The sequence below is a fragment of the Hyperoodon ampullatus genome, assembly GCF_949752795.1.
Source record: "Hyperoodon ampullatus genome assembly, chromosome: 4".
Classification (NCBI taxonomy): domain Eukaryota; kingdom Metazoa; phylum Chordata; class Mammalia; order Artiodactyla; family Ziphiidae; genus Hyperoodon; species Hyperoodon ampullatus.
Genome location: NC_136917.1, coordinates 30,732,950 through 30,746,734, shown reverse-complemented (window position 1 = coordinate 30,746,734; position 13,785 = coordinate 30,732,950). Strand labels below are relative to the sequence as shown.

At 51.3% G+C, this 13,785-nt stretch overlaps 1 protein-coding gene across 1 annotated transcript in view; it reads right to left on the bottom strand.

The window, feature by feature from the left end:
* Positions 1–325: 325 nt before the first annotated feature.
* ARHGEF18 (Rho/Rac guanine nucleotide exchange factor 18) overlaps positions 326–13,785 on the bottom strand; it is a gene marked incomplete at its 5' end in the record, with an annotated part of 91,549 nt that continues 78,089 nt past the window's right edge. Inside the window, 10 exons of the mRNA XM_079703778.1 lie at positions 326–579; positions 661–777; positions 1,560–1,893; positions 2,243–2,722; positions 2,844–2,894; positions 2,993–3,049; positions 3,799–3,923; positions 4,331–4,459; positions 5,549–5,731; positions 13,454–13,545. Of these exons, the coding sequence (XP_079559904.1) occupies positions 425–579; positions 661–777; positions 1,560–1,893; positions 2,243–2,722; positions 2,844–2,894; positions 2,993–3,049; positions 3,799–3,923; positions 4,331–4,459; positions 5,549–5,731; positions 13,454–13,545 (1,723 nt within the window). The 3' untranslated portion in view covers positions 326–424. The remainder of the gene's footprint in view (positions 580–660; positions 778–1,559; positions 1,894–2,242; positions 2,723–2,843; positions 2,895–2,992; positions 3,050–3,798; positions 3,924–4,330; positions 4,460–5,548; positions 5,732–13,453; positions 13,546–13,785) is intronic.

The window sequence follows — 13,785 nt, the reverse complement described above, 5'->3', positions numbered from 1 at the left end:
CTCGCTCCAGGGTCTCCTGGTGGCCATGGAGCCCAGCCTGGGCCAGCATCTCCTCAGGCCAGGGTCTGGCCTGTTGTCATGCTCTAGGTGGAACCACCACAGTTGGTCACTACCTTGCAAACACAGCCTGGAGCTGGTCTCTCCTCTACCCAAATGGGGCGCTACGATGACAGCTCCGTGGGTTAGCTTTGGTTCAACCTTCCATTAAAAACTCTCCTTTTTGTATTAGAAAAAATAAGTTTACAAAGTTGCCCAGGCACCACTGCTAATCCTACAGAGCCTCAAGATGGCAGGCCAGCGCTGCCCCGGCCTGGTGGTGGTTGGCAGAGGCCTACTTGGGAAGGGGAGAGGGCCGGGGGGCGCGTCCCCAGAGAGCACGGACGGTGGAGGCACAGGGAAGGGTCTGCACCCCGAGCCACGCCCCCTAGAAGAAGATGACATCTTCCTTGCTGGCTTCTTCCTTGTCGAGTGGTGTGGAGAACAGGGCCACGGGTGGGAAGGATGCCCCCCAGGCCTTGAGGGCGAAGTACTCGTTGGGGACATCAGCCGGGACTGGGGTCGGGGCTGGGAGGCAGGAGTCTGGAAGAGGAGAGGGGGTTGTGGGTGTCAGCAGCTGCCAGGCACCGTGGGTGCCAGGGGGTGGGGTGCAGGCCGGCTCACCTGGGGGGGGTGTGGAGCTGCGCAGGACGGGACTCAGCGAGCGGCGGCTCCGAGAGGCGTTCTCCTCTTTGCCCATGAACTTGTTGAGAAGCAGCGGCTGCTTCAGGTCAAATGAGGCTGGAAGCGGGAGGAAGGTGCCGGCTGGGGTGCTCAGCCTCGCTCCAGGCACAGGAGCGCTCTGCGGACCTGGGCCAGGGCCTCATCCCACTTCTCGCCCACACTTTCCCCAGCGCCCGTTCCCAGGGATAGACCCCACTCAGACATTAGGCCCCAAATTCAGTGACAAAATCCAGGGCAGACACCCCTGCCCGACCACAGAAGGCCCTGGAGTCATTCAACCTTTGGATGAGAGGCCCTGTGACCCTGGCTGCCCAGTGGTCCTGGGACACAGGCCCTGCTCCCCAGGAATGTCCCAGGGACTCTCCCCATGGGCCTTCCCTACCAGGGCCAACTGGCTGCAGGGTGCTCTGGTGCAAGGGCTGCGTGTGCCATTGGTGGAGCAAGGACATCAGCAGAGCTGGCAGCACCTGGACCAGTGCAGGGCGGGGCTCGGTGGGGGAGCGGTAGCAGCGATCACTGTGCAACCTCCTGCCCGACTTCCCGCCCTGGGCGACTAACTGCGCAAAGGTTTTCAAGGCTCGTTTCTGAATCACCAGCACGTTCCCTTGTCCCTGATCCCAGTTTGAGGGCCAAGGCGGGAACAGAGCTGAGGTTTGATGTTTCCATTTTTTTGCTCTTTGAGATGAAAAGACCTCCACGTGGTGGGGGGGGCAGGGGGCAGCCTCAGCTGCCTCACCAGCTGTGCCTTGGGGTTTCCTCCCAATGCCCCCTCCAAAGGCGAGGGGCCAGGCGGGCCCTGGGCAAGGTAGGGAGGGGGCTGCCAAGAGGCCCCGACTCACCTGAGCTCTCCGAGCGGTGGGAGCCCCGGCTCTTGGCGCCCTTGTCCTTGCCGCCCTTGGTGGAGGCGGCCAGCTTGGTGGGGATCTGCTGCTGCACGGCCGCCTGCCTCTGGATCTGATTAGTGGCGCTGAGCAGCTGGATGGGCACATCGCTCTTGGCTGGCCGACCCTCAGCCGGGGTGCTGTCCCTGCGGGTCACCTCGGGGCGCTCTGCGTACTCAGGCCCCGCACCAGACAGCAGCGAGCTCACCCGGGGCCGTGGCGCTTTAGTCAGGGCCGCGGGCCCTTCCAGCCCTTCCCCGTTGAAGCTGGGAGTGTGGCTGGGGGGCTGGGCCTGAAAGAGCGACAGAAGACACCAACGCTGGCTCCTGCGGGCAGCCCTTCCGTGTCCCGACAAGGGGCCACGCCCCGCAGATTTGCATGGCGCCGCGGCTCCCGGGTAGGGCGGGGTTTTTGGAGATGGATGGACCTGGCCTGCCTGCCCGCCCAGCTCCCGTGTCAGGGGTGGCTTAACGGAAGCTTCTTAGCTGGGAGGGTCAGATCTGGGCAGAGGCTGACGCTGGCCCGACGGAGCTGCCATTTACCGCCTGTCCCCAAAACACATACACACTCACGCATGTGCTCATGCACTCACAACCCACAGACGCGCCCGCGCGGGCCCAGGACACACCCCCGGCACTCACCTCCGCAAGCACCTCGGGCGGCAGCGCCCCGGCCGCCCCGGGCACCGTGTTCTGCTTCTTCACTCTGCGCAGCAGCTCCAGCCGCTCGCGTTCCCGCTCCACGGCGCGCTGGGCTTCGCGCAGCCGCTCCAGGTCGTGCTGGTAGGCCTGGCGCTGGCGCTCCAGCTCCTCGCGCTCCTGGCTCAGCTGCTCCTGCAGCCGCAGTGCCTCGCTCTCGCGCTGCCGCAGCAGCGCCGAGGCCAGGCCCAGCTCCTGGCGCTCGCGCTCCCGCTCGCGCTCCCAGCGCTGCTGCTCCAGCCGCAGCTGGCCCTGCAGCTTCTGCACGCCCGCCAGCTCCTCCCGCTGCTTCTCGAAGTTGCGCTGCCGCTCCTGCTCCAGCAGCAGGTTCCCGCGCGTCGACTGCAGCCGGAACTGCTTCTCGCGCTCCTGGAGGGCCGCCCTCTGCGTCTCCACGTAGCTGTCCTGCTGGGCGATGACCGCCTGGGGGAGGAGAGGGCCGGTGAGCGGCCGGCTTCAGGAAGAGCCCGGTCTTCCCCCAGACCACAGCCTCAACCCGGAGAAGGGCACATGCGGCCTGCCACGCTCCCCGAAAGCCACGTACCTGGAGGCTGAGGAGCAGCTGGGACAGTGTCTGGATCCGCCGGACGAGCTGCTGAGAGAGGGAGAGGGACGTTGGCGCTCTGCAGGAAGCCCCGCCAGGCGTCCGTGGCGGCCCCGGGGGGCGGGGGGGACGCACAAGCCCACGCTTACCTCCGACTCCAGGAGGGCGGGCAGCCGGGGGCTGGGCTCAGCACCTGGTGCCTCCGCCTGTGGAAACACGGCATCACAGCTCAGAGAGCTTCTAAGGGCCAATCCAGCTCGAGCGGGACCCGCGTATTATCACTAAGGCATCCCCTTAGCATGGGACAGGCCCCCGCCTGCTCGTCTGACGTGTGCCAGCCTTGGTGTCTGGAAACTGAGGGCGCAGGGTGGGTGCAGGGTGGCCTCCGGGAGGTGCGAGGGCGGTGGGCGGCGGGCGGGCTGGGCCCGCTGTGTGGGAGGCTCTGAGCCTGGCTGCGGGGGTGGGCTGGCAGCGGGTGGTTGTCGGAGGAGCCCAGGCCTCAGACCTCAGAGGTGGCCAGAGGCAGCCGGCCTCCAACTCTGACCCCAGCGCTTGGCAAGTGTGGGACTTCTGAGTCAAAGAGGAGGGAACAGCCAGTGACCTCGGCATCCGGCTGGCAGGGCGGGGCAGGACACCTGTGCAGACTGAAAGCTCGTGGTCCCCGCATGGTGGCTCTCACCTGTTACTGAGGCCGCCGCCCTGAGCCCGCCCCTCCCCTGCCTCCCACCCCGCCCTTGCCCGGGCCTGCAGGAGGAACCAGGAGGGTCCCCTGGCCACATGTCAATCTGCACATTAACTACTAGTCACCGTCAACCGGGACGACGCTGCTCACTATTTGCCCTGAGACGGAAAAACCAGACAAGCCAAGCACAGGCTGTTCACCCTCACTGACGATAATTAAAAGCACTGGGGCCCTCTGTATGGAGCTCGGGAACATCCCAAGGAGGCAGCGTACCGCCTGCGATGCTTCCTCAGAGGCCCCTGGGGTGTCGCCGAGCCTCGAGTCCGGGCTGCCCGCGGCGCCCTGCCAGTCTCGGAGGCTGGGGTTGCTGCTGCAGACGTTCTTCTGAAAACTGCCATCTGAAACCCCAAGCCAGGTGCATGAGATGCTGCGGGTCCCGAGGGGTCTGCATGCCCTGTTCCCCACCCTGCCCCCAGCCTGGGTAGGAATCGTGGCCAGGCTGCTGCCTTCCGACCTGGGCAGAAAGGGTGGCATCTGGGGCACAGAGACTAGCAGCAGGAACTGGCCTGGGTGCTGCTGTCAGAACGTGACTCACCACCCCTGGAAAGTTCCAGAACCCTGACCCCAGAGAGTTTATAGAAGGTTGAGGGGAATCAGCAGCAGAGATGCTGAACAGCAAACGCCTGGGCTTTGCCAAGGATGCTTTGTGAAGGGAACGTTTTAAGAAACTGCACATCCTCCTGCACCCGCCGACCTCCTGGGGTCCCGAGAAGCCCCAGCCCCGAGAGGAGGCGGCGCCACTCACTCTTGCCGGGGCTGTCGTAGCCCCCGGAGGCCTCCACCCTCCGAGCTGGGGACGAGGATCCGCCCCCGTCATCCACCTGGCCGTTGGCGCTGCCCAGCCGCCTGCAGATCAGGCTCTGGATGTCCTCGACTGTGGAAGGAGATGGAGGGGAACCAAGTCACCCTGCGGCCCTGTCGTGGGCATCAGAGCAGGGTGCAGGGACCTGGGCCACGGCCTCGCAGGGTGTCCGGTCACCCCCTCTGACTCTGTGCACCCCCTACACAGGTACTGCACCTAGGATGTGCCAATCTGTATCTACACGAGGCCGGACCTCGGGGCGCTCCAGGTCCTGGGCCTGGGGCTGCGCTGGGCCTAGGAGGGAACTCGGTGTGGCCACTGTCTGTGTGCTGACAGTCATACAGAAGGTCAGGGGCCATGGGAGGTGGCCTTGGGGGAGCAAGGCTGGTCACACAAGGTGCTCGAGGACAGACGGGCTTTGGCCAGGTGAGAAGGTGGGGAGACTATTCTAGGCCGAGGCACAGGACATGAGAGGGTCTCGGGAGCCCAAGGACAGTGGTGACTGGAGACATGGGAGGCATGGCCGGAGGGAGCAAGGCTGAGCAGGAGCACAGTCCAAGCGGGAGCCCTCTGGCCTTTTCACTCTGATGGAAAATTCTGGAGGGCAGGGCTGTGTCTGTCTCGTCTGCCGTTGAAAGAACAGTGCTGGCCCTCCTGCCTGACTGCCCAGCAGGAGCACATGTCCTGGCCTAGCATGGGGCTCAGCAGCTGCGTGGAAGTTTCCAGGAGCTCCGCAAGGACCCTATCAGCTCCGGAAGCGGGCCGCTTACCGGCCAGCGCCCTCCCATGGCTGTGCGGCCAGGAGCCCCTGAAACGACCCACCAAATGTGTATGTGTGTATTTTTCTGGGGACAGCATCAGTGACCCACTCATCAGAGAAGAGGAACCATCTCAGTCAATTTGAGACCCCCAGGTCCAGCACCGGGAGTGTTTGTTGAGTGAATAGGAGATGGTACTTTAAATCTGCAGCGAGGGGTCTGCACCCAACTGGGTCCAAGGACCTTCCAGCTCTAAGCAGAATAGAAGCAGACAGAATCGTGCCCAGATAGGGTGGCCTGTGGGCCGCACGGGGCTGTGTGCCCAGCCTGGGGTCTCCCAGGAGCCCACCAGGCAGCACAGGGAGGGCGGGCCGGCGCTCAGCGAGGGCTGGTGGCTACTTACTCTCACTCATGGCCGACTTGAGAAGCAGCTCCCCCTGCAGGTTCTCGGGGGGGTCCCCTCCCCGGAAGAGGAGCCGAGCAGGGGCGAGGTCCTCAAGGCCGCTCATCTCAGCCATCTCCAGGTAGATGTGCTGCTTCTCGCTGAGGCTCTGGGCGATCTGCTGGTCTTTAATGTTAAGTCGCTCTGCAAAGTGGCAATGGGCGTGGCGGTCGGCCTCCTCCGGGGTAGTTTCCCCCAGGAGCTGGTGTAAGGATGCCTCACAGGGCCAGGTGGGCCTCTGGGAACCCTGCTGATCCACGCCCTGTCTGGAGCTGGACCTCTCCCTTTGTCCAACATTCCCAACAAGCAGGCAAGGGTGTGGCCCTGTCTCCAGCTTGTTTCCCTCAATTATAAAAATCAAACACGGTGGGGGGGTATGGGGGAGGACCATAACGGGCTGATTTTTATTAGTTTGGGACAAATTGAGAGCCTTCTAAGACTTAGTTTTCTAATCTTCTTACAAGTCTCTGGGTTTTATACTTTTTTTTTTTTTGGCCGCACCACGAGGCATGCGGGATCTTAGTTCCCTGACCAGGGGTTGAACCCGGACCACCTGCAATGGAAGCGTGGAGTCTTAACCACTGGACCACCAGGGAAGTCCCTATACCTTTTTTTTGCTGCCATGACTACGACTTATTTTATTAGACTTTCTCACTGGTGATTGCTAGTATAAATATACACGTCCCGTTCGGCTAAATTATTGAGCTCTCTTACATTTCAAATAGTTTTCCAGTTGATTCTACAGGATCTCCTAGGCAGATAATCATGTCACCTGCAAAAAATAATTCTGCCACCTCCCTACCAGTTGTGATCTCTTACTTCCGCTTCTTCCCTTACTACCCTGGCTGGAACGTCCAGGAGGAAGATACTAATGGTGAGAGTGGGGGGTGGGGAGTGGGGGGCCCTGCCTCGCTCCTGATTTTGATGGGAGTGTCCCTGATGGTCCAGTGTGAAGGATGAGATTGGCTTTTGGTCCAAGACAATAAAGGAGATCTTGGTGAAGGAAACATCTATTTCTAATTCACTAAGACTCTTGTCAGGAAAGGGTGATGAGGAGACGTTCCTGTATGATTCTGTGGTATCCATGGAGATGCATCTGTGCAGGGCATGTATTTTATTACCCTCCGGCAGAAATAAGAGTTAGAACAGGACACACTGGGGAAGAGGTGAACCAGCCCCGAGGGACTGGCAGAGCCCCGACAACATTGGAACAGCCCTGAGGCTGAGTGGATGGGCCCCTACTTTCTAGATGTTGGCCTCCTACCACTATTTGCCGTGTGGCTGACAGGGTCTTGGTGCTCCAGCCTGGTGTCAGGCCTGAGCCTCCGAGGTGGGAGAGCCGAGTTCAGGACATTGGTCCACCAGAGACCTCCCGGCTCCATGTAATTACAATTGGCGAGAGCTCTCCCAGAGATCTCCGTCTCAACGCTAAGACCCAGCTCCACCCAATGGCCAGCAAGCTCCAGTGCTGGACGCCCCATGCCAAACAACTAGCAAGACAGGAACACAACCCCACCCATTAGCAGAGAGGCTGTTCAAAAATCATACTAAGTTGACAGACACCCCAACACACACCACCAGATGCGGCCCTGCCCACCAGAAAGACAAGATCCAGCCCCACCCACCAGAACACAGGCACCAGTCCCCTCCACCAGGAAGCCTAAACAAGCCAGTGAAACAACCTCACCCACTGGGGGCAGACACCAAAAACAACGGGAACTACGAACCTGCAGCCTGTGAGAAGGAGACCCCAAACACAGTAAGTTAAGCAAAATGAGAAGACAGAGAAACACACAGCAGATGAAGGAGCAAGATAAAAACCCACCAGACCAAACAAATGAAGAGGAAATAGGCAGTCTACCTGAAAAAGAATTCGGAGTAATGATAGTAAAGATGATCCAAAATCTTGGAAACAGAATGAAGAAAATACAACAAAAGTTTAACAAGGACCTAGAAGGACTAAAGAGCAAACAAACAATGATGAACAACACAATAAATGAAATTAAAAATACTCTAGAAGGAATCAATAGCAGAATAACTGAGGCAGAAGAAAGGATAAATGACCTGGAAGATAAAATAGTGGAAATAACTACCACAGAGAAGAATAAACAAAAAAGAATGAAAAGAATTGAGGACAATCTGAGACACCTCTGGGACAACATTAAACACAACAACATTCGAATTATAGGAGTCCCAGAAGAAGAAGAGAAAAAAAGGGACTGAGAAAATATTTGAAGAGATTATAGTTCAAAACTTCCCTAACATGGGAAAGGAAATAGTCAATCAAGTCCAGGAAGCACAGAGAGTCCCATACAGGATAAATCCAAGGAGAAACATGCCAAGACACATATTAATCAAACTATCAAAAATTAAATACAAAGAAAAAATATTAAAAGCAGCAAGGGAAAAGCAACAACATACAAGGGAATCCCCATAAGGTTAACAGCTGATCTTTCAGCAGAAACTCTGCAAGCCAGAAGGGAGTGGCAGGACATATTTAAAGTGATGAAAGGGAAAAACCTGCAACCAAGATTACTCTACCCAGCAAGGATCTCATTCAGATTCGACGGAGAAATTAAAACCTTTACAGACAAGCAAAAGTTAAGAGAATTCAGCACCACCAAACCAGCTTTACAACAAATGCTAAAGGAACTTCTCTAGGCAGGAAACATAAGAGAAGGAAAAGACCTACAAAAACAAACCCAAAACAATTAAGAAAATGGTAATAGGAACATACATATCGATAATTACCTTAAATGTGAATGGATTAAATGTGCCAACCAAAAGACACAGACTGGCTGAATGGATACAAAAACAAGACCTGTATATATGCTGTCTACAAGAGACCCACTTCAGACCTAGGGACACATACAGACTGAAAATGAGGGGATGGAAAAAGATATTCCATGCAAATGGAAACCAAAAGAAAGCTGGAGTAGCAATTCTCATGTCAGACAAAGTAGACTTTAAAATAAGGACTATTACAAGAGACAAAGAAGGACACTACATAATGATCAAGGGATCAATCCAAGAAGAAAATATAACAACTGTAAATATTTAGGCACCCAACATAGGAGCACGTCAATACATAAGGCAAATACTAACAGCCATAAAAAGGGAAATTGACAGTAACACAATAATAGTAGGGGACTTTAACATCTCACTTTCACCAATGGACAGATCATCCAAAATGAAAATAAATAAGGAAACACAAGATGTTTTAATAATGACACATTAGACAAGATGAACTTAATTGATATTTATAGGACATTCCATCCAAAAACAACAGAATACACTTTCTTCTCAAGTGCTTATGGAACATTCTCCAGGATAGATCATATCTTGGGTCACAAATCAAGCCTTGGTAAATTTAAGAAAATTAAATTGTATCAGGTATCTTTTCCAACCACAACGCTATGAGACTAGATATCAATTACAGGAAAAAAACTCTAAAAAAATACAAACACATGGAGGCTAAACAATACACTACTAAATAACCAAGAGATCACTGAAGAAATCAAAGAGGAAATAAAAAAATACCTAGAAACAAATGACAATGAAAATATGATGACCCAAAACCTATGGGACACAGCAAAAGCAGTTCTAAGAGGGAAGTTTCTAGCAATACAATCCTACCTCAAGAAACAAGAAAAATCTCAAATAAACAACCTAACCTTACACCTAAAGCAATTAGAGAAAGAAGAACAAAAAAACCCCAAAGTTAGCAGAAGGAAAGAAATCATAAAGATCAGATAGGAAATAAATGAAAAAGAAATTAAGGAAACGATAGCAAAGATCAATAAAACTAAAAGCTGGTTCTTTGAGAAGATAAACAAAATTGACAAACCATTAGCCAGATTTATCAAGAAAAAAAAGAAGACTCAAATCAATAGAATTAGAAATGAAAAAGGACAAGTAACAACTGACACTGCAGAAATACAAAGGATCATGAGAGATTACTACAAGCAACTATATGCAAATAAAATGCACAACCTGGAAGAAACGGACAAATTCTTAGAAAAGCACAACCCTCCAGACTGAACCAGGAAGAAATAGAAAATATAAACAGACTAATCACAAGCACTGAAATTGAAACTCTGATTAAAAATCTTCCAACAAAAAAAAGCCCAGGACCAGATGGCTTCACAGGCAGATTCTATCAAACATTTAGAGAAGAGCTAACGCCTGTCCTTCTCAAACTCTTCCAAAATACAGCAGAGGGAGGAACACTCCCAAACTCATTCTACGAGGCCACCATCACCCTGATACCAAAACCAGACAAAGATGTCACAAAAAAAAGAAAACTACAGGCCAATATCACTGATGAACATAGATGCAAAAACCCTCAACAAAATACTAGCAAACAGAGTCCAACAGCACATTAAATCATGATCAAGTGGGATTTATCCCAGGAATGCAAGAATTCTTCAATATATGCAAAACAATCATTGTGATACACCAGATTAACAAACTGAAGGATAAAAATCATATGGTCATCTCAATAGATGCAGAAAAAGCTTTCGACAAAATTCAGTACCCATTTATGATAAAAACTCTCCATAAAGTAGGCACAGAGGGAACCTACCTCAAAATAATAAAGGCCATATATGACAAACCCACAGCCAACATCGTTCTCAATGGTGAAAAACTGAAACCATTTCCACTAAGATCAGGAACAAGACAAGGTTGCCCACTTTCATGACTATTATTCAATGTAGTTTTGGAAGTTTTAGCCACAGCAATCAAAGAAAAAGAAATAAAAAGAATCCAAATCGGAAAAGGAGAAGTAAAACTGTCACTGTTTGCCGCTGACATGATACTATACATAGAGAATCCTAAAGATGCTACCAGAAAACTACTAGAGCTAACCAATGAATTTGGTAAAGTAGCAGGATACAAAATTAATGCACAGAAATCTCTTGCATTCCTATACACTAATGATGAAAAATCCGAAAGAGAAATTAAGGAAACACTCCCATTTACCATTGCAGCAAACAGAATAAAATACCTAGGAATAAACCTACCTAAGGAGACAAAAGACCTGTATGCAGAAAACTATAAGACACTGATGAAAGACATTAAAGACGACACAAACAGATGGAGAGACACACCATGTTCTTGGACTGGAAGAATCAACATTGTGAAAATGACTATACTACCCAAAGCAATCTACAGATTCAATGCAATCCCTATCAAACTACCAACGGCATTTTTCACAGAACTAGAACAAAAAATTTCACAATTTGTATGGAAACACAAAAGACCCCGAATAGCCAAAGTAATCTTGAGAAAGAAAAACGGAGCTAGAGGAATCAGGCTCCCTGACTTCAGACTATACTACAAAGTTACAGTAATCAATACAGTATGGTACTGGCACAAAAACAGAACTATAGGTCAATGGAACAGGATAGAAAGCCCAGAGATAAACCCACACACAAATGGTCACCTTATTTTTGATAAAGGAGGCAAGAATATACAGTGGAGAAAAGACAGCCTCTTCAATAAGTGGTGCTGGGAAAACTGGACAGCTACATGTAAAAGAATGAAATTAGAACACTTCCTAACACCATATACAAAAATAAACACAAAATGGATTACAGACCTAAATGTAAGGCCAGACATTATAAAACTCTTAGAGGAAAACATAAGCAGAACACTCTATGACATAAATCACAGCAAGATCCTTTTTGACCCACCTCCTAGAGTAATGGAAACAAAAACAAAAATAAACAAATGGGACCTAATGAAACTTAAAAGCTTTTGCACAGCAAAGGAAACCATAAACAAGACGAAAAGACAACCCTCAGAATGGAAGAAAATATTTGCAAACGAAGCAACTGAGAAAGGATTAATCTCCAAAATATACAAGCAGGTTGTGCAGCTCAATATCAAAAAAACCCAAACAACCCAATCCAAAAATGGGCAGAAGACCTAAACAGACATTTCTCCAAAGAAGATATACAGATTGCCAATAAATACATGAAAGGATGCTCAACATCACTAATCATTAAAGAAATGCAAATCAAAACTACAATGAGGTATCACCTCACACCGGTCAGAATGGCCAACATCAAAAAATCTACAAACAATAAATGCTGGAGAGGGTGTGGAGAAAAGGGAACCCTCTTGCACTGTTGGTGGGAATGTAAATTGATACAGCCACTATGGAGAACAGTATGGAGGTTCCTTAAAAAGCTAAAAATAGAACTACCATATGACCCAGCAATCCCACTACTGGGCATATACCCTGAGAAAACCATAGTTCACAAAGAGTCATGTACCCCAATGTTCACTGCAGCTCTATTTACAATAGCCAGGACATGGAAGCAACCTAAGTGTCCATCGACAGATGAATGGATGAAGAAGATGTGGCACATATATACAATGGAATATTACTCAGCCATAAAAAGAAATGAAATTGAGTTATTTGTAGTTAGGTGGATGGACCTAGAGTCTGTCGTACAGAGTGAAGTAAGTCAGAAAGAGGAAAACAAATACCGTATGCTAACACATACATATGGAATCTAAAAAAAAAAAAGGGTTCTGATGAACCTAGGGGCAGGACAGGAATAAAGATGCAGACGCACAGAATGGACTTGAGGACACGGGGAGGGGGAAGGGTAAGCTGGGACGAAGTGAGAGAGTGGCATTGACATATATAAAACTACCAAATATAAAATGGATAGCTAGTAGGAAGCAGGTGCATAGCACAGGGAGATCAGCTCGGTGCTTTGTGACCACCTAGAGGGGTGGGATAGGGAGGGTGGGAGGGAGACGCAAGAGGGAGGGGATATGGGGATATATGTATACATAGAGCTGATTCACTTTGTTGTACAGCAGAAACTAACACAACATTGTAAAGCAATTATACTCCAATGAAGATGTTAAAAAAAAATTTAGAACAGGATGAAATGAATATACTATGTTAACATTATACTTTCAGGGGTCAGTGGGATTTCTCTCCCTGATTTCTTTTGGACATTTTTATTCCTTAATACCCTCAAACTTGCACCTCTCCCCACAAAAAGAAATAAAATACATACCGCCTAATTTTATGCGCTTACTGCTCAAATGTTACTTATGTTAAACATAAATATCACAGTGAGTGAGAGAGAGGAGGGGAGTTGACTGAGACCACAAAGTACTGAGATGGATTCTTGGCAATGACCTCGCCGAAATCTCACAGGAATCTGTTAAAACCGGGGAGCAGAATAAGCACGATGTGGTCCATCCATACAATGGAATATTATTCAGCCTTAAAAAGGAAAGAGATTCTGCCGCAGGGATGAAACTTGAAAACATCATGCTTGGTGAAATAAGCCAGTCACAAAGCGACAAATATCCCCATTTATACGAGGTGTCTGGAATAAGTAAATTCATAGACAGATAGACAGTAGGACAGAAGTTCCCAGCTGCTAGAGATGGGGAAAGAACGGGAGTGACTGCTAATGGGGATGGGGTTTCTTTCTGGGGTGATGAAAACAGCCTAAAATTGACTGTGATGGTTGCACATCCTTTTGGTATACACTAAAAGCCACTGCATGGCACACTTTAAATGGGTGACTGGTAAGGTATGTGAATTATTGAGCCCTTCTTGCGCGAGGACCGAGGGAGCAACCCTAGCGCCCCACCCCCCTTTCCCACACGCCCTCTGGAAGAGCGCTACCCCAGGGCAAACGGCCCACAGAACCGCAGGACATGGGACAGCCCACAGCCAAACTCCTGGTCACCTGGGCGGCGGTTCGCTCCATGGCCAGTTCTGATGGGATAGAACAGAAAGGCCACAGCCGGGCCCAGGAGAGCTCTCGGGGCCAAGTCACCAGACGAGGTCACACTGACCCCATGCCCCCCACACCCTGTCCTTACCTTGGAAGTCCCTCAGCCTCATGGCGCGGGCCTCAACCACCTTCCTCTCCTCCTCGGCCTCGCTGTAGGGGCCCTCCTCCTCGTCCGGGCAGCTGCAGGGAGAGGGGACAGATGGGCGGACTGGCTGCCTCTGAAACAGCACTGAGGTCTGCCTGCAGGCCCGGCTGCACAGAGCAGCTCTGATGTGCTGAGAGTTTTCGTTTGTTAGTGGTCAACCGCGCAGGACAGAAACACAGCCGTCGGCAAGCATCCAGTCTCAAAGTGTCAGGACGTAACCGGCCACAGGTTTTAAATGTCTGGCAAACTTGCAGTGGGTGGGGGGAGGAGGAGAC